The sequence below is a fragment of the Nansenia antarctica genome, assembly GCF_963989245.1.
Source record: "Nansenia antarctica genome assembly, chromosome: 4".
Lineage (NCBI taxonomy): Eukaryota > Metazoa > Chordata > Actinopteri > Argentiniformes > Microstomatidae > Nansenia > Nansenia antarctica.
The window spans coordinates 20,667,877-20,687,468 of NC_137689.1; the positions used below are offsets into that span (position 1 = coordinate 20,667,877).

The window sequence follows — 19,592 nt, forward strand, 5'->3', positions numbered from 1 at the left end:
TAACCGTAGCTTTAGACAGTATACTGTATGTTTACATGTATATGTTAACCATAGCTTTAGACAGTATACTGTATGTTTACATGTACATGTTAACCATAGCTTTAGACAGTATACTGTATGTTTACATGTCATGTACATGTTAACCATAGCTTTAGACAGTATACTGTATGTTTACATGTATATGTTAACCATAGCTTTAGACAGTATACTGTATGTTTACATGTCATGTACATGTTAACCATAGCTTTAGACAGTATACTGTATGTTTACATGTACATGTTAACCATAGCTTTAGACAGTATACTGTATGTTTACATGTCATGTACATGTTAACCATAGCTTTAGACAGTATACTGTATGTTTACATGTCATGTACATGTTAACCATAGCTTTAGACAGTATACTGCATGTTTACATGTATATGTTAACCATAGCTTTAGACAGTATACTGTATGTTTACATGTATATTCATTACATGTAAGTTCATGAAATCCACAATGGCTTTTTTTTCGCGGCTAGGCTAACGTGTTCTGCTACAACGAGTGCTTGATATTCCTTCCATACAGCGTGCTTGCAATGGTGATTCTTCAGGTGACTTATTAGATTCGTTGTGTTGTAACTCGTAGACCTTTGCCCTCCTCTCCGAACTTTTGTTGAACATGTATTGCAAATTGCAAACGCAATATCTGCCTTAGAAATTGTGAAGAATGTCCACACCGGGGAAGGCATGTTTCGCTCGCGTCTCGTCAAAACAAACTGCGTGCCTGAGCGCGGAAACCGGAAGCAGAGCGCGGAAACCGGAAACCGGAAGCAGAAATATTTCCGGCTTCATATTATCGGCTAAATTTTATAATAAATACCGATACCGATAAACATTAATTCCTCAATATCGGGCCGATAAATATCGCTGCCGATAATATCGTGCATCCCTACTACTGAATAAACCAAACAGAATAGGAAACAGAATGGAAATGCATATATAGTATATTTTTAAAAATTGGATAGACATAGCTCTCAACTCGGCCAGGGGAAGCGGATGCTACTAGGGGCACCTAAAGTTCGGTCCGGGCCTGTTGAGAGGGTGTCCCACATTGTCCCACACAAACATACTCCTTGTCCCACATTTGGTTTGTTGGGACCTGGTCACCCTAGTGGTGTCCAGCAAAGGATTGCTGCTATCACAGTAGAAGGCACAGGTGAGCTGTTGTACCAGTATGGGAACAATGAAGCAAACCCATGACATAGCATCCTGTAAATGTAGAGAAGACTGTAGAGAACAGTGAGTCCGCTATTACAGACTAAAATACCAAGGTTGTAATTACATGATTTTAATATACTGTAATCGGTTGTGAACTAAAGTGGGCCGGTCTGAGGCATGAAACTCCAGAGCTGAAAATGAGTCCCACTCCGACCCTGTAAGAGTGTATCCTCTTTATATTTAGGGATCTATTTAGGGATCTTGAAAAACCCATTCTCAGCCAGGTAGAGAAAGTGTATGTATGCAACCACTAGGTGTCACTCGGGTGCAGGCAATTCAATTGTCAGTGTGTCTAAAGAGGATTATCGAAGATGTGACAGCAGACGTGTCGTTTGGACCAATCACGATGCAGAACGCAGTCTCTCCGGCAACCTTTCAGTTGTCTCCTGGTCACGCGCACAGCAGGATGCAAGCATAAATGTTTTGATTTAATTTGGCTCAAGATTAACTCCATATAAGGATGCAAGCTGCCGTTAAATTCAACAACAGAAGGTGAGCTTCCCCGCAACTCGACGGTTGGACCTCGCGTTTAGTGTGAATAAAGTGAGTAAAAGTAAAAAGAGTATATATATATGTATATATTTATAGAGTAAAAGGAGCAAACTAATAATATATATATATAATATAAACTAATAAGCCATGAATTCATACTTTGTTTGATGCCCGTCGAAGGGGAGAACCACCCGGTGTAGTCGGTGAAAGAAGGATTTTATTACACTGTCTTGACGGGGTCGTGTTTATTTCGATACAGGGCAAAGTGAATACTTCTCTGCCCAGAGCTGAACAGACGAGGATGCTCTCCGTCTAGCGTCCTGTTACCGTAGCCTGTAGGGCTCAGAGCAGAGACAGAGAGCTCATTATTACATTGCTAGCTAACTTCAACACAATGACTTCATGAATTTCATAATGTGCTTTTGTTTTCTGCATGCAACTGTTTGGCCTGTTACAGTGATAGGCTAGCTGTCATCATTCTGGCGATGGCCACCCACTGTGACCACGTATACATTTCAAAACAACTCTATTATTAGCTAGCTAGAGACATGTTTATCTTACTAAAGGCCCTTGCACACCAATGCGTTTTTTTCGGATGACGGATTTAAAAATATGCATGCGAAAACGCACGCATTGGTGTGTGCAAAGACCTTAACACGTTAGCTGCTTGCATCATTCTGAATGATCCTACATTCTGGAAAGTTCTGCTGCTTGCCTTTTTTTCTTCCGTAAACCCTCAATGTTTCAATAACATCTAATCTCTGTCTGTTGTGTTCATGCATTATCCTCAGATCGCTAACCTACAGATGAGATGGAGTCCAGTGAGGATGGGCTCAGTGTGGGGGGCTCAGTGGGAGATGAGAACTACTTCATGGGATATACCTTTACCGATCGCTCCCACTCCAGCCGGGTGGTGAAGAGCATCATGGACCTTTGCCTAGAGGACAGACTGTTTGCTGATGTCAACATCACAGTGGATGGCAAGGAGTTCAACCTGCATCGCCTGGTGCTCTCAGCCCAGAGCAGCGTCTTCCGCTCTATGTTCACCTCCAATCTGAAGGAGGCACACAACCGCTGCATTGTACTCAAGGATGTCAGTGCATCAGTCTTCCAGTTGCTAGTCGACTACATTTATCATGGAACCATCAAACTGAGGGTGGAAGACCTCCAGGACACGTATGAAATGTCAGACATGTACCACTTAACTGCCCTGTTTGAGGAATGCTCACGCTTCCTCTCACGCACAGTGGAGGTCAAGAATTGCCTGCAGGTGATTGGCTGGTAGCGATAGTTTACACATCGTGTCATACAACAAATCATTGCATTTGAATGAATGAGTTTACCATTATGCTCTATGCCTTTTCATGTAATTAACATAATTAACCTAGATGTGAAATCTGTCAAAGTGTGTTACCCTATCACCTGTCTGCCGTCTTGTTGTGGTATACATTCATCAGCACAGCTTGTGGTGTTCAGTTATTCAGTTGATCACTCTTTCCTCCCTCTCCAGGTGATGTGGCTGGCAGACAGACACAGTGACCAGGAGCTTTACACTGTTGCTAAGCATTGTGCTAAAATCCATCTGGTTCAGCTGCATCAGACTGAAGAATTCCTCAACCTGCCCCTCTGCCTGCTCTTGGACATTTTAAAAGGTTTGTGATTCATCCAATAGGCTTCTCCTCCCACCTCAGCTGCATGCATACCAACAGTGTGTTCTATATGTCGACTGCTTGTCTTAATACTTGTGATCCAGCAGAGTCATGCTGTGATGTGTTCAGAAGTATTTACTTTGCTTGTTGCAGATGGCGTCCCGACCTCTCAGAACCCAACCGTGTCCATTCAGTCCTGGATAAATCACAACAGGGTGGAGAGAGAGGAATTCGCTAGTGTTCTTCAGGAGAGCCTAAAGGTAAATTCTATATGTTTTTTTAGTAAACACACAGCTGGCCTTCTTCCTTTGTGGTACCATAGATTAAAGAGATGTTCAGTAGTATTTCCATTTAGTGATTATTTTCTTTTGTCTCTAAATCCTCTCCCCTGGGCCAATAGGAAATTGGTGAAAATGTCCACATCTACCTGATAGGGAAGGAAGAGACACACTCACTGGCTGTGTCACTCCACTGCGATGAGGATGATGCCATCAGTGTGAGTGGCCAGAACAGCTTGTGTCATCAGATCACTGCAGCCTGTAAGCATGGAGGGGACCTGTACGTGGTTGGTGGCCATCACCACCGTCGCATGTGGAAGTGCAACATGCATACCATGGACTGGGAGCGCTGTGCCCCGCTGCCCAGAGTCCCCTTCCTCACACCCCTTCATCACACCATGGTGTCAGTGTCCAACCAGGATACCATCTACTCCTTAGGGGGCAAACACTGTTATAAAACAACCCTGCCGGACACACTGTCCAACGCTGTCACATACTACACTGTCAAGGACAACATGTGGACAGTGACCAGCCAACTGGACACGGCTGTGTCTGGGGCGGCAGGGGTTAACCTGGGAGGGACAATCTACCTGCTGGGAGGGGAGGAACATGACATGGACTTCTTCATCAAACCCTCCCGCCTCATCCAGTGCTTTGACACAGCCACTCAGAAGTGCCAGATTAAGCCCTACATGCTGCCGTTTGCTGGCTGCATGCACGCTACGGCCCACATGGACCTGATCTTTGTAGTGGCTGAGGGGGACAACCTAGTGTGCTACAACCCTCTGCTGGAAAGCTTCACGCGCCTGCGCTTCCCTGAGGTGTGGAGCTGTGTGCCCTCTCTCTGGAAGGTGGCCAGCTGCAATGGCTGCATATACGTCTTCAGGGACGAGTGCAAAAAGGGCGATGCTAACACGCTAAAGTTCAACCCTGTCACCTCTGTCGTCACTGTCATCAGGGGGATAAAAATTCCCCTCACAAACTGGCAGTTCATATTGGCCTGAACATTTCACTCATTGTTGCTGATTTCCATATTTTCCCAAACAGATATAATTTTAGTTATCATTGTCGTGACAGTCATTGACAGTCATCTACATAAGAAAAACAATATTGTGATTAGCACATAGCATAAAGGTGTTGTAGCTTATTGTGTCTAAAGATTAATGTAAAATCCTGTTTGTGTTCATACACAGGACCAGTGGGGATTTTTTGTAACTTTATAACTTTCTATGACTAATTCCTAAAATTGTATTTTCTTGCTGTTCATGTACCGGTACATTAAATGTATCAATTATAGTGTCAAAGGCAGCACTAAGATCTACTAGTATCAAAATGGAGATTTTTCCGGAGTCTGTGTTTACGCGAATGTCATTAAGGACCTTAATAAGGGCCGTTTCAGTGCTATGTAGGGGGCGAAAGCCTGATTGAAAGTCATCAAAGAGATCATTTAGGGTCAAATAATTGCTAAGTTGTTCGTGGGCAACCATTTCAATAATTTTTCCTGTACAGGGAAGGTTTGATATGGGTCTGTAGTTGTTTAGTACAAATGGGTCTAGGCCGTTCTTTTTTAGTAGTGGCTTAATAACTGCAGTTTTCAGGGCTTCAGGGAAGATTCCTGATGAAAGGGAGGTGTTAATTATTTGTATTACTTCGCCTGCCATGCAGCTAAATATGTTTTTTAAAAAGCTTGTTGGCAGGACATCAAGGGCACAGGTGAATGCGTTTCTGAGATAGATAGATAGATCTTTATTTAGTCAGGACAGTGCACATTAATGAGTGGGGCAGTCCCACTCATATTTTTTCATTTTTATTGACAGATAAAGTGACGTTTTGACAGGAAGAATGGGTGAGAGAGAGAGGAGGGATGACATGCAGGATATGTCCCCGGCCGGAATCAAACCGGGGACCCTGCGGTTACATGGTCGACGCTTAACCCGCTACGCCACCTAAGCGCCCCTTCTTAATCTCTTTTAGTAAAGAGAAAAACATGTCCACTTTGGTGTATGCTTCTTTGCCTTGCTTTCTCACTTGAACTGCTTCTCAATTTCTTTTAAGACAGCTTTTTAAAAAAAAAGTTTAATAAAAAGTAATATAGTCATAAATACAGAGTCTATCCCATATAGATACAGTACACCAGTGTATATGTATGGTCTGGTTACCTTTTACATTGTTTCATTAGCTGTGACTGAGGTGAACGGCCGCATCATTGCCACCAAGCCTGTGCATGTGGCCCTGGCCCTACACAAGGAGAATTGCCAAGCACAGCGCGAGGAACTTATCACGAACCAGTACATGCAGAGGACGGCCAGCTTCCACACCGTGCCCAACCCAGTCATCAACCCCTACCAGCCTGGTCCAACATTCTGCATTCCACAGGCACCTGTGGAACCAGACCTGTGCTGCCTTCTACCTCACCCCCTGGGTGAGACCTGAGCACTTCCAGAACATGGCCAAAACCAGGCGTTCATTGGATCCTAGGCCTCAGACCTTCAATGCCGAGACCATCAACAAAACATTTATCATGAATATGCTTTTGATTATGAGTATCTAATAAAATAATATTGCAAAATAAAAAAGATATTTAAAAATATCATCCATTAGAAAATGTTGACGCTGCTATGTCGCTGCTATGTATTGACGCTGCTATGTCTGTAAAAGGGTAGGTTGGATGTCAATCAACGGTGTATAGCTGTGCATTTTGGAAAATTATTTTGGTTGAAAACCGCTTGTTCTTTAGAGACCAAAACAACATTCTGCTTATAGATCAAAACACTAACATTGCTTCTTTAGGGTCTTTGATGAAAACAGTGCTTTTGAGTACTGTATATACGTGGAAAATACTTTTTTCCTACGAATATCTATTCACTCCATAGTGTATGTGGTTCAGAGTGCACCAAATAAATCTCCTACTGAAGGTTTCCTGAACCCCTACATAGGTGAAAAACCCAAACTCTGTACAACATAATTTACACTGCTGGCTACAGTCCTTGAGGTAACAATGTCTAGAATAGTTCTATACATTCTTATATAGAAATGTTAATAGAACATCAAGGATGTGTGTGAGTGTGTGTGTTTATTTAACCAGTTACAGAGGGAGATAGACTTTTATCACACCTGGCATACTGTCATATGACATGTACAGAAAAAAATTAAAACAACTTTAATAAGGGCTAAATTTGTCACAGCGAACAATGTGATAAACGATTAACAATAAAAGAACACAATATCCTGTTACCGTGTGCGTTTGTGTAACTCCTGTTTGTGTGTGTGAGTGTTTGTGTAACCTGTGTTGATTGAATAAATAATTCGGGAGATATTCCACATGCATTTATTGAACATTTTTCAATATCATATAGCATTGTGTAAATGTGACGGAGTATGGTCTGCATGTTCTATGTGTTTGTGTGTACATAATGCATATGTGTGTGTGTGTGTGTGTGAGAGCACCTGAGGAGGGAGGGACACACATACACACACACACACACACACAGAGTAGTCTGTATTAGAGTCTCTGGTGAATCCCTTCCCTAGAATCTTCATTTTGTGTAGCTTTTTGCTTCACTTTGTGCTGCACACGCATGGCTATGACAATGACAATGACAATACTATGCTGGCTGCACATCCCTGATTAATGTGATCACATAGTAGCTCATAACTGTATATACCTCTAAACTAAAATGATGTTTACAATACCGTCTCTGCACATACTGTATATTATATAGTTACCTATCACTATCATTATTGTTTTATTTATATCATGTTCTTATATCACTATTTGCACTTTTGGTTGGATGCTAAACTGCCTTTTGTTGTATAGTACTTGTACTCTGCTATGACAATAAAGTTGAATCTAATCTAATCTATACAACATAATTTACACTGCTGGCTACATGACTAGTTAGAATGGTTGTATACATTGTCATTTAGAAACTTAAATAGAACATCAAGGAGTTTAATGGATACATGTCACAGTTGACAATGTGATGATGTAACAAACAAGGACCACACAACTGGGGTTCTGGAACCAGTTCTAAATGACATTAATTTCATTTACCTGCAATCCTCTGCATAGACCACACACGTTATTACTATCAAGAATATCCAAAGCTAAAATATTAGATTTCTTCTCAACTTCTCTTCAACTAAATATGGATATGGCCTCCTTGTATGTTGGAGATCTCCACCAGGATACCACTGAGACAATGTTGCATGAGAAATTCAGCTCTGCTGGTGCAATTATCTCCATCATAGTGTGCAGGGACAAGATCACCCAATGATCCCTTGGGTATGCCTATGTCAACTTTCAACAGCACGCTGACGCAGAGCTTGCCCTGGACACCATGAACTTCGATGACCTCAAAAGAAGACCTATGCGCATCATGTGGTTTCAGCCTGACCCTTCACTGAGGAAGAGTGGGGTAGGAAATGTTTTCATCAAGAACTTGGAGGAATCTATTGACAGCCAGGTCCTCTACGACACGTTTTCTACCTTTGGAAAGGTCCTTTCCTGTAAGGTTGTTTGTGATGAGAATGGCCAATCTAAAGGCCATGGCTATGTGCAGTTTGAGTGCCAGGAGGCTGCTGAGAGAGCCATTAAAAGGCTGAATGGCATGCTGTTCAATGAAAAATTAGTGTTTATTGGACACTTCAAATCTAGAAAAGAACGAGAGGCTGAACATGGAGCCAGGGCCAGAGAGTTCACCAATGTGTACATCAAAAACTTTGGAAAGGATATGGATGACCAAAAACTGAAGGAAAAGTTTGAAATATGTGGACCAACCCTGAGTGTCCGGGTCATGACTGATGACAATGGTCAGTCCCGGGGTTTCGGCTTTGTTAGCTTCAAAAGTCATGAGGATGCCCAGAAGGCCGTTGACGACATGAATGGTATGAAGATCAACGGGAGAAAGGTCTATGTGGGCCGTGCCCAGAAGAGAGGAGAGCGCCAGACTCTGCTGAAGCGCCAGTTTGAACACATGAAGCATGAGCGTATGACCAGATACCAGGTTTGTGGCTTCCAGTTCTCTGTTACTAACACAGAAGTTGATATTACTTATACATAATTATTGTTGATGTATTTGAGGTATGAAAAACATTTCACTAAACAGAGTTTCTCTCTACCAGGGTGTCAATCTGTACGTGAAGAACCTGGATGATGAGCGTCTGCACAAAGCGTTCTCCTTCTTTGGAACGATCACCAGTGCAAAGGTGATGATGGAAGGTCAACGCAGCAAGGGCTTTGGCTTTGTGTGCTTCTCCTCCCCTGAGGACGCCACCAAGGCTGTGACTGAGATGAACGGCCGCATTGTGGCCACCAAGCCGCTGTATGTGACCCTGGCTCAGCGCAGGGAGGATCGCCAAGCACAGCACCAGGCGTTTATCACAAACCAGTACAGTGTCTGCGCCATGCCCAACCTTGTCAACAACCCCTACCAGCCTGCTCCACCATCTGGATACGTCATGGCTCCCATTCCACAGGCCCAGACCTGTGCTGCCTACTACCTCCCCAACCAGCTGGCTCAGCTGAGACTTGCTCCTGGCTGGGCCACCCAGAGTGTGCAACCTCAATACTTCCAGAACATGCCCTACATCATGCCTCAGACTTTCAGTTCTATGAACCCCACACCGTCCCAGGATCCCTGTATGATTACCTCTCAGCAAATCGGTCAGTATATTTATTGAAGCAACCCTGCACATACAGTAGATGTGTGACTTAGACCAATATCAGAACATTTACAATGAATATACTTTTGATTCTTACGCACACAGCCACTCAGGCTTTGAGACAGCGTCCTGCCAGTGCAAATGCAGCTACAGCCAGGATGCGCACTGTGCCCCAGAACAAGCATGCAGCTGGTGACTACCCACAGCAGCACATGGCTCCCCAGACACAGGTCCCCATGCAGCAGCAGCCTGCTGTGCTGACTGCCTCCATGCTGGCTGCCACTCCTCCTGAGGAGCAGAAACAGCTGCTGGGTGAGTCTACTTGTTAGATCTTTAGATCCCCGTTAGCTATCCTGTATAATAACTGTTACTGATTGTTTGATTCTCCATCCCTCCAGGTGAGCATCTCTTCCAACTTATCCAGAAAACACACCCCAGTCTAGCTGCCAAGCTCACAGGGATGGTGCTGGAGATGGACAACTCTGAACTTCTCCACATGCTGGAGGCTCCAGACTCCCTGAGCTCCAAGGTGGATGAAGCGGTCGCTGCACTGCAGGCACACTGGGCTAAGGAGGCTGCACAGAACTCTGACCCCCTCTCAGCTTGAGTTCAAAGCGATTAAGACGAGGGATAGACAGAGAAAAGAAGAGTAGATAGACAGAAAAGAAGGGTAGATAGACAGAGAAAAGAAGAGTAGATAGACAGAGAAAAGAAGAGTAGATAGACAGAGAAAAGAAGAGTAGATAGACAGAAGAGAAGGGTAGATAGACTCGTGACGAGGGATGGAGATCCAGACATTAAAACCTACTCCTCCTACGACATTGAAAAACCTTTTCTAACATTGAACAACTTTACATTTTCAAAATATTATTAATAAATTAGTTCATTACCAAATGAACAAAATGTCTATTTTGCTATGCCTGAATGCCTTTTACTGTGTCAGTGATCAGAATATCAACAGTGTTGTACTGTACAAAGACTTGATAGTTATGCATTTTGCATTGTATATCTTGGAAAGTCATTTGAATGAAATACCGCTGGCTGTGATCAATTCTCAAACTGTCTTCAGAGGCCAAAACATCTCTGTGCTTATAGATCTGGGCCAAACCATAACATTTCTCTACAGAACATAATATGGAGTGATGATAGCTGTGGCACTGGTGCATGGAGGAGTATTAGGTTCTTTATGTTTCTGAGAGGCTCTAATCTACACCTACATACATCACCACCCACTCTCCAAGAAGTAGCAGATCCGGATTTGCAGTGGAATTGTATATCAATGCCTTACTTACAATGCCTAAGTTTCTTATTTTTTGTGAAGCCAATGGGGAATGTATCACAAAGGCCAGCTTCTACTTATCAACTGTACATGTCATAAAGATCAGCGAGTCACATTCTCTGCTTAAGCTGAGTTTACAAGATTTTTAATATTTATTTAATGTTTAAAGATTTACAAATGCCTTTGTAATTTTTTTTTTTACAGATGTATACATCTTTTTAATATACTGTATATGGATTACACATTTTACCCAGATTTAATTTATAAATCTGAGCCAAAAGCTCAATCTGAGCCAAGGTTAATAATACATAATACATGATTTAAGTCTTAAACATATGTTTTCAACTTAATATTTTCTAAGTGACAAAAATAAATATTTAAATCAAATCTAAATATTGCACTCATTAATGTGTTTTATTTCATTGAAATAATTTCTTACACATGGATGACCAGCCAAGTAGCCTATCACTGAACTATTATATCATACCTTGTACTAATCCAAATATATAATAATAATAATAATAATAATAATAATAATAATAACAATAATAATACATTAGACTTATATAGCGCTTTTCTAGACACTCAAAGACGCTTTACAAACTGAAAAGATCGAGTAGTAAAATATAGAGAAACCAATTCTGACAGTTCATCATTTTAAAGTCAGAGTAGTACTGTGGTCACATCAGGGAAACAATTGATATGTCTGAACCAACAAAATGGATGAATGCATACATGTACTATATGCTATTAGTCTCATTCCCGAATCTCCAGCTTTCCCTCTGTGATCCTCCAACTCCATAGTGGGCATCCGTCGGGGGCAGGGATGCAGCGAAGCCACGAGCCTGACTCCTCTATTTCCTGTTGGAAGGACACCAGCTTCCTGTCCAGAGTCTCCAGACTGAAGGCCTTGGCAGAAATCTTAATGTGAAACGTGAAACATAATGTAACAACATGCAGATAATCAGGTTTTTTTAAAGCCCACTCAGTGTATTTTATTTGACATATTTACTAATGGCATTACAATTGTCAAGTGAATCCTTCTTTAAATTGTATGACCAAAATATGATTTTGTTTTATTTAAGTTATACATTAATATATTAACAGATATTCATTTTAAGTAGTCATACTGAGAGTGAGGGTTTCTGTTCCCTACCACTTCCACCAGCATGACTAAATGCTAGCCCTGAGCCTAGCCAACGGACGCTCAAGAACGCAAATATGATTGATGCACCTCAGCAAGTCTCACATCCAAAAACCTGAACTATCCTTTCAGTGTAAAGCAAAAAGAGTCCCCTAAATAAAGAGAAATATTGTCAAGAAATGACATGATGGAAAGGACACACCTCTCCTCACCCATGAGCAAAATATTATTTTGCTAAAGTTGGTTGGCCTTAAACTGAGGACTGTGTGGTCTAATGAGATAAGAAATTGCAAAACATTAGATCATGAACCCTCAAGAACCAATATTTGATGATGACAAAATGATGTAATGCATTTTTAAATATTGCTGCTTCGGTTTGTACTTTAGGGTGACAAGAAACATCGAAAGTCTTTATTGGGTCTTAGTTGCCATAACACAGTGTTGGAACCACTCTATTAGGGAGATAGTCAGTAGATAGTCAAACAGAGGCACAGTGAAACCTTCCAGACCCATTTAACCCTTTAGAATGCCTGCTTGTTCAGTCATCAAAGATGGAAAAAGCAGAACAGACCCTGTCATCTATAATAACCTGGATTTAACTGACAGTGAAAGTAAAGATAGGTATTCATATTATTATTTGTTGAACTGCAATGCAGTTTGTGAACAAAATGCTTTCATGCAACCGCAGTCTTACCTGCTCACTGATCCCTATGGCAACGTGGCCCTCTTTCACCTGGCGGCGATCACGGATTCTCAGACATTCCCCGCCAATGTTCTCGATCCATATGTCAACACCTAGAATAAGCATTCACAGGACAGTGATTTTTTGACCAATCATACTTGACCTTAAATCCTTTGGATTAAGTAGCTACATACATGACACGTAAACCAGTCAAATACTTTGCTTGGGAGGAGCTGAAAAAAACTGAATTCTGTTTTTCCTTCAGGTTTCCTTAAATTTTCGTCAATGGTGCAAGCTAGCATAGGCAACAACTCTGCAAAATAGTACACCTGGTCAGATAATAATAATAACTTTTATTTGTATAGCACTTTTCCTGCAAACGTTCCAGCTCAAATGGTTGCTTGTTGTTATGTGCAGATGACGCACATAGCAACAAGCAACCATTCTACGGGCATATGGGGGGAGTGTTCTTGCAATGTAGCATCCAATGTAATTGCGAACAGATTCTCCAGCTCTGTCCAGTTCAACCCAAGCCAGAACAGCTAAAATAAAAAAATTAAAAATCCTCCAGACCTCCAAAAGAGTCGTGAGAACAGCATGATTTGGAGGTATGGCTATGCAAGACCAGGGATGACCAGCCGGTAGAAAAACATGTTATACCTCAGGAATAGAATGAAGTTGCCTATGAGGCTGCACTGATCTAGTTTGGGGATTTTCTCCTAATGGTTAGCAGGATTTGGGAGAGGGCAAACTGATCCTAGAGTGTAAACAGACGACCTCTATCTATCCAGAGAGCTCACTTACCCTCAAAGCAAAGGGATGGCGGCTGATTGGTGGAGGCCATCCATTCCAGGTTGAAGCTCTGTCCATCCGTCTGGCTGTTGTAGGAGGAGAAGACCCCGGAGCTGAGGTCATCAGACCCATGATCAGAGTCCTTTGGAGTAAACAGAGGTGTTGTTAAGTTTACATAATAGATACATTCTCAGATTCCTACCGATCACTTATCCCCCTATTTATATTTATATCCCCCCTATTTATGTCATTCTTGTTTTTTATTACAGTATCTTAGGACTGTGTTTGATTGTTAGCACCTAGGGGTTGCATTTAAATTTCGTTGTACATGTTACAATGACAATAAAGACCATTCATTACCTGCTAATATTATACTGTCTGGCCACACTCATACAGTAGAGTAAAGATAACACACTTCAGAGGGGTGATTACAATACGTGAGCTTAGAATTATAAGGTTCTATCTCCGTTTAGGGTAGTTCAGAGATATTAAGCGTCAAAGTTTTGACATTCCATTATGTTTTGTGAGATGGAACCTTTGTATTTTATGAATTACTAACTAAAACATTTCAACATTTTAAAAAATATTTATGTAAAAAACTAAATTTTGACAAAAATTGAGATAGAACCTTATAATTCTAACGTCACGAATACCTGCCCAGTGAGCAATAGACGTCTTTTCAACCTCGCGTCTAGAATATAAACCAATATAGACCAGCTATATTACGGCTATATTTTCTACTTATCTTAAATGCATGAAAACCGTTATTAAACCCCTCTAAACTGTCAGAATACGTCCCAGACGTCATGTAGTATGAGATTCCATGTAGTCTAGCATAGTTATTCATGCGGAAGTGGTGGTTTAAATTGCGTCTATACGTCGCTGTCCTTTAACCCAGATAAATGCGGTCTGTGTCTAAACCTGTTTTAGTCTAGCAGCACGTTGAGTTTAAATTAATACCCTAAACGCCTGTAGATTGCCAAAATATGTACCAGACCGTAATTTAGTCTGAGATTCCATGTAGTCTAGCATAGTTATTCATGCGGAAGTGGTGGTTTAAATTGCGTCTATACGTCGCTGTCCTTTAACCCAGATAGATGCTGTCTGTGTCTAAACCTGTTTTAGTCTAGCAGCACGTTGAGTTTAAATTAATACCCTAAACGCCTGTAGATTGTCAAAATATGTACCAGACCGTCATTTAGTCTGAGATTCCATGTAGTCTAGCATAGTTATTCATGCGGAAGTGGTGGTTTAAATTGCGTCTATACGTCGCTGTCCGGAGATAAATGCGGTCTGTGTCTAAACATATTTTCTACTTATCTCAAATGCATTAAAACCGTTATTAAACCCATTCTATTGTCCTTACGCTCTACTCTATGACTATGAGGCTGGGAAGACAAATCGGCAACACACTACATGAACTGAATTGAGATTATATAGAAAAATAGTCATAGTACCTGGTGTTGATGACTGCAGAGGAGAGTCTATCATTGTAGAGTCATCAGTGGCTTTTCAAACAAAGATCAAAGCACATGAACAACTTTAAACAGGAACAAGTAGCACAGAATGAGAGGAAAGACCAGTTATATTTTAAAAATACAAACGCATTGCTTACAGGCATATTCTTCTTTGTCCTTTTCTTTTAATTCAAAGAGGTCCATAGAAACTGATCGTTAAAAGGAAATATCGTTAAAATGTGCTTTCTTAAATACAAAAAACGTCACATAATAATCGCATTACGTTTTGCTACATGTAACCGGTTGGTTATTATTTCCAGTTTGCGGTTAATGTAATTTTGGTTAACAAATGCTTTCTTTCGCTACGATTGGAGACGGGTTACCACGTGACCATGGGACGTATTGAATTTCCCGGTTGGAACAGTGAAAAGTAGTATTTTTGGGATGTTTTGTACATTGGCACTACATTATTATTGTTAAAACACTATTCCGCTAATACCATTATTATTATATAGTGGAATGCCTATAGAAACTATTGTTGTGGTTAAACCGTGACCTACATTGACGTGCCAGAGAATGACTACCCTCCCTCGAAACCATCGCGGGTATCGCTTCTCGGCCTTTTGGCTAAGATCAAGTGTATCTGTTCTTATCAGTTTAATATCTGATACGTCCCCTACCCGGGGACGTTATATTAAATTGTTTTTTGGAGCAGGGCGATGGAATAGGGGCTTGCTCCGTCCACACCACCCATCGACCTGGTATTGCAGTACCTCCAGGAACATAATATTTCAACGGCATTTCAAGGTCTAAATATAGGCCAAATTGGAAATTGAAACAACGTCTATGTTTAGACGTTGAAATGCCGTTGAAACATAGACAGGGAAACAACGTCTATGTTTCAACGGCATTTCAACGTCTAAACATAGACGTTTTTTAAATTTCCAATTTGGCGGATATTTAGCCTCGATTTCGCCTAGACGTCTACGGGCCATTTAGACGTTGTTTAGACGTCTAATCAACGTAAAATTGCTCACTGGGTGCCAACCTAAGAGTTTGAGGTTGTTGGCTCTGAGGTAACTTGACTCTTATTTAAAATGCATGACAGTGGGCGTAATGCAAGATCTACCAGGACTCGACATTAACAGTTTGTTAATCCTAGAACATTCTGGGAACTTCCCACTGAAAACATTTTCAAGAACATTAGGGCATAATGTTCTAGCAATGTTGTCACTTAACATTTTAAGAAGGTTATCACACAACATTTTAAAAATGTTTTTAGAGAACATTATCCTAGAACATTCTGGGAACTTCCCACTGAAAACGTTTTCAAGAACATTAGGGCATAATGTTCTAGCAATGTTGTCACTTAACATTTTAAGAAGGTTATCACACAACATTGAAAAAATGTTTTTAGAGAACGTTATCCTAGAACATTCTGGGAACTTCCCGCTGAAAACATTACGAGAACATTCTAGGTAACATTCTTTGAACATTTTTAGAACCAAAAATTGCTAGCTGGGAATGTTCTTCCTTTGTTATCATGTAACATTGTGGGAACATTTTATAAAAGAACATTCTATAATCTGTTACCTAAACAATGTCCCCAAAACATCCTTGGAATGTTGCAGGTAAAACGTTCTTCCTTTGTTTACATATCACATTACAGGAACATTCTAGAAAAAACGTTTTGTGATCTGAGGCATCAATAACATCCTGAAAACATTATCGAATGTTGCTTTGAAAATGTCCTTCCTTTGTTATCATGTAACATTGTGGGAACATTTTATAAAATAACATTCTATAATCTGTTACCTAAACAATGTCCCCAAAACATCCTTGGAATGTTGCAGGTAAAACGTTCTTCCTTTGTTTACATATCACATTACAGGAACATTCTAGAAAAAACGTTTTGTGATCTGAGGCATCAATAACATCCTGAAAACATTATCCGAATGTTGCTTTGAAAATGTCCATTCTTTGTTATCATGTAACATTGTGGGAACATTTTATAAAAGAACATTCTATAATCTGTTACCTAAACAATGTCCCCAAAACATCCTCAGAATGTTGCACCTAAAACGTTCTTACTTTGTTAACATTTAACGTTATAGGAACATTATTTGAAATGGTAAACATCCTTAAAATGCTCTTTGAACATTAGATGAAAACGTTTTCTTTAAAACATTAGCAGAACTTGTAGGGAATGTTAGCCAATGTTGTGGGAACATTCCCTGCTAGCTGGGATATAAGTTGACAGTTTGTTGTTTTTGAGAAATGTGAATTGTACATTGAATTGAAAGTGAATATCTAATAGCTTGTTTTATTGAAAAAGAAAGTGATCACAAGTGTATGTCAGCAGATTTGTATATAAATAACCTTTCGCTTGATATCACCAGTCCTAGCCATCATTTCAGAAGGTAGACTGTGACTCGTAATGTTGTATGTATGTAATGTTAATAAATAATAGGCACAAACTGATTTTGCAAAAGGTCAAAACTATAGCTGCATTTACTTCCCTGTGTTTAAATGAGTCCTCTTGCTCTTCTATATTTGACCTACTCCACATATTCATAGCCTTATCGTAACATGTATTCTTACCACCAGCAGCAGCTAGTCAAAACCATATAATTTACTGCTTTTTATAAAGCAATAAAAGTAATATTGAGCAGAATTAAGTTCAGCCTACTGGTCCGGCCCTCCACAATAGTCCCGGTTTCTCATGTGGCCCATTGTGAAAATGTGTGTTGTGTTATACAGTAGAGCAATATTTGTGATTCATATACTCATATAATATTTGTTTCACTCCAACTGCAACCAAGACTGCTAAATACCAAAAATGTACAGATCTAGCATTTATGTTTTTGATAACTATTGTCATGAGTTAGAGTTGGGTGGACTTGAGTTTATCCACAGATCCAACATGGGCTAGCAGATGTTGTCCACTTGTACGTAATCCTGCAGAAGAGTCAGACACAAGCACAAGAAAGAAACTGCATTAAAGGTAGCATTCTCAGATTCCATCGTAAGAATGATTTAACCACAGAGGAGATGGTACCGTAGGTGGTGGGTGCACCATCAGAGGGTGTTTGAATTATAGCCACACTCACTTTGTCATCCTCCAGGGTGTTCTCCAGGACTCTGACAATGTCACTGAAGGAGGATCTCTGAGAGTAGGGCTCCATCCAGCAGTCACTTATCACCTGCCGCCTGGGAATAAGGAGATCCAGATATAGTACACACGCATGCAATAACATATACAAGCAATTAGATAGATAAGTGAAAATGAATGCTTGTACAGTACAGGTGCATCTAAAAAAAAATAGAATATCATGGAGTTAATTATTTAATTATTAGTCAAGTTAATTATTTTCCGTAATTTTATTCAAAAAGTGAAACTTTCATATATTCTAGATTCATTCAATTTGAAGTGAAATATTTCAAGCCTTTTTTGTTTTAATGTTGATGATTACGGCTTACAGCCCATGAAAATCTAAAATCCAGTATCCAATAATAGCTGAAGGCCGCTATCAAAGCAATCTTGGCTTCCCTAATACCTCAGCAGTGCCACAGGCTAATTGCCTCCATGCCACACCGCATTGATGCAGTAATTTGTGCAAAAGGAGCCCAGACCAAGTATTGAGTGCATAAATTAACATACTTTTTAGAAGGTCAACATTTCTGTTTTATAAATCCTTTTTTTGATTGGTCTTATGTCATATTCTAATATTTTGAGATACTGGATTTTTTTTTTTTACATTTTTCATGAGCTGTAAGCCATAATCATCAACACTGAAACAAAAAAGGCTTGAAATATTTCACTTTATGTGTAATACATCTAGAATAAAAGTTTTTGAATTAAATTACGGAAAAAATAATGAACTTTTCCATGATATACTATATATATATATATTTTAGATGCACCTGTATGTTTAAAGCTTTTCTGCTGCCTCTTGCATGGCTAAGGATTTTTTTTCGGATCCAAATAAACCTTCTACTCACATCTCTGGTCTACATGTCTCGGGAATTGAGTTCCTGTGTCCAGAGCAGACATGAGACCCCACCATGTCAGGAGTGGCCATGTTGGGATATGGTAAGGTCCCTAAACAGAGTTTTATCAAATCACTATTTACACAAATTTAATTTCAGGGATCTATTGAACATTGAGATTATCCTCCGTCTCACCAAACGTTTGCATCTCCCACAGCAGAATGCCAAAAGACCATACATCTCCTTTGAAACTATAGAAGCTGTTTCTGAAGTACTCTGGAGGATACCATCTCACAGGCACTCTTCCCTGTGTAAATAAAGAGGAGTCAGTATGAGACTCCTATGCAAAGCTCTTCTGTATATTAACCATGATGGTTATTTTATTCCTGTAAAGTGAGACTTGGGTAATGCACCTTAAATAGAGAACAATTTGATTCATACTATACTCTTCACAATAGTATGCCATTCTCTGTGTTTGGTGACAACATCCTTTTTCATTTTAATGACCGACATGGTACCTCATATCTTAGCATTTTGCTATTATAAGCTATGCACATAGCTATGTGACACAACAGGTGTCAGTGGTGGGAGTTAAGCCCACTGACTCTAAAAATAGTTATTACAACTCACCACAGAGACAGCAAAACAGATTATTTGTAACAAAGTATGTCAACAACATATTAGCATTTTGTGGACCTGTTAGGCTCTAACAGACTATTAGAACAAGTAGAGTTGTATAGGAATCCATGGGAACCAGTGAACCTCGGGGCCACTTAACTGTACATACTCTGCCTTTTGACAATAGAGGTCCATTGACTTACCAAGCGGTCACCTTTGTGGCTGCGGCGGCGGCTCTTTAGGTGGGTTTGGTTCTGGGCCAATCCAAACTCTGCCACCTTCACCTCTT

The 19,592-nt window shown here is 40.4% G+C and overlaps 1 protein-coding gene and 1 pseudogene across 2 annotated transcripts; both read left to right on the top strand.

Annotated features, from left to right (window-relative positions):
• Positions 1–2,561: 2,561 nt before the first annotated feature.
• On the top strand, positions 2,562–4,681 carry LOC308156675 (kelch repeat and BTB domain-containing protein 4-like; the record flags this gene model as incomplete). Its single annotated transcript, XM_080530076.1, has 4 exons — positions 2,562–3,020; positions 3,261–3,402; positions 3,553–3,659; positions 3,800–4,681. The coding sequence occupies 4 exons, from the start codon at positions 2,562–2,564 to the stop codon at positions 4,679–4,681; spliced, it is 1,590 nt and encodes a 529-aa protein (XP_080386202.1).
• A 3,150-nt stretch (positions 4,682–7,831) lies between these two features.
• Positions 7,832–9,948, top strand: LOC308155862 (polyadenylate-binding protein 1A-like; annotated as a pseudogene). The gene is made up of 4 exons: positions 7,832–8,683; positions 8,802–9,342; positions 9,447–9,653; positions 9,740–9,948. The product of its transcript is annotated as a polyadenylate-binding protein 1A-like (transcript).
• Positions 9,949–19,592: the final 9,644 nt, after the last annotated feature.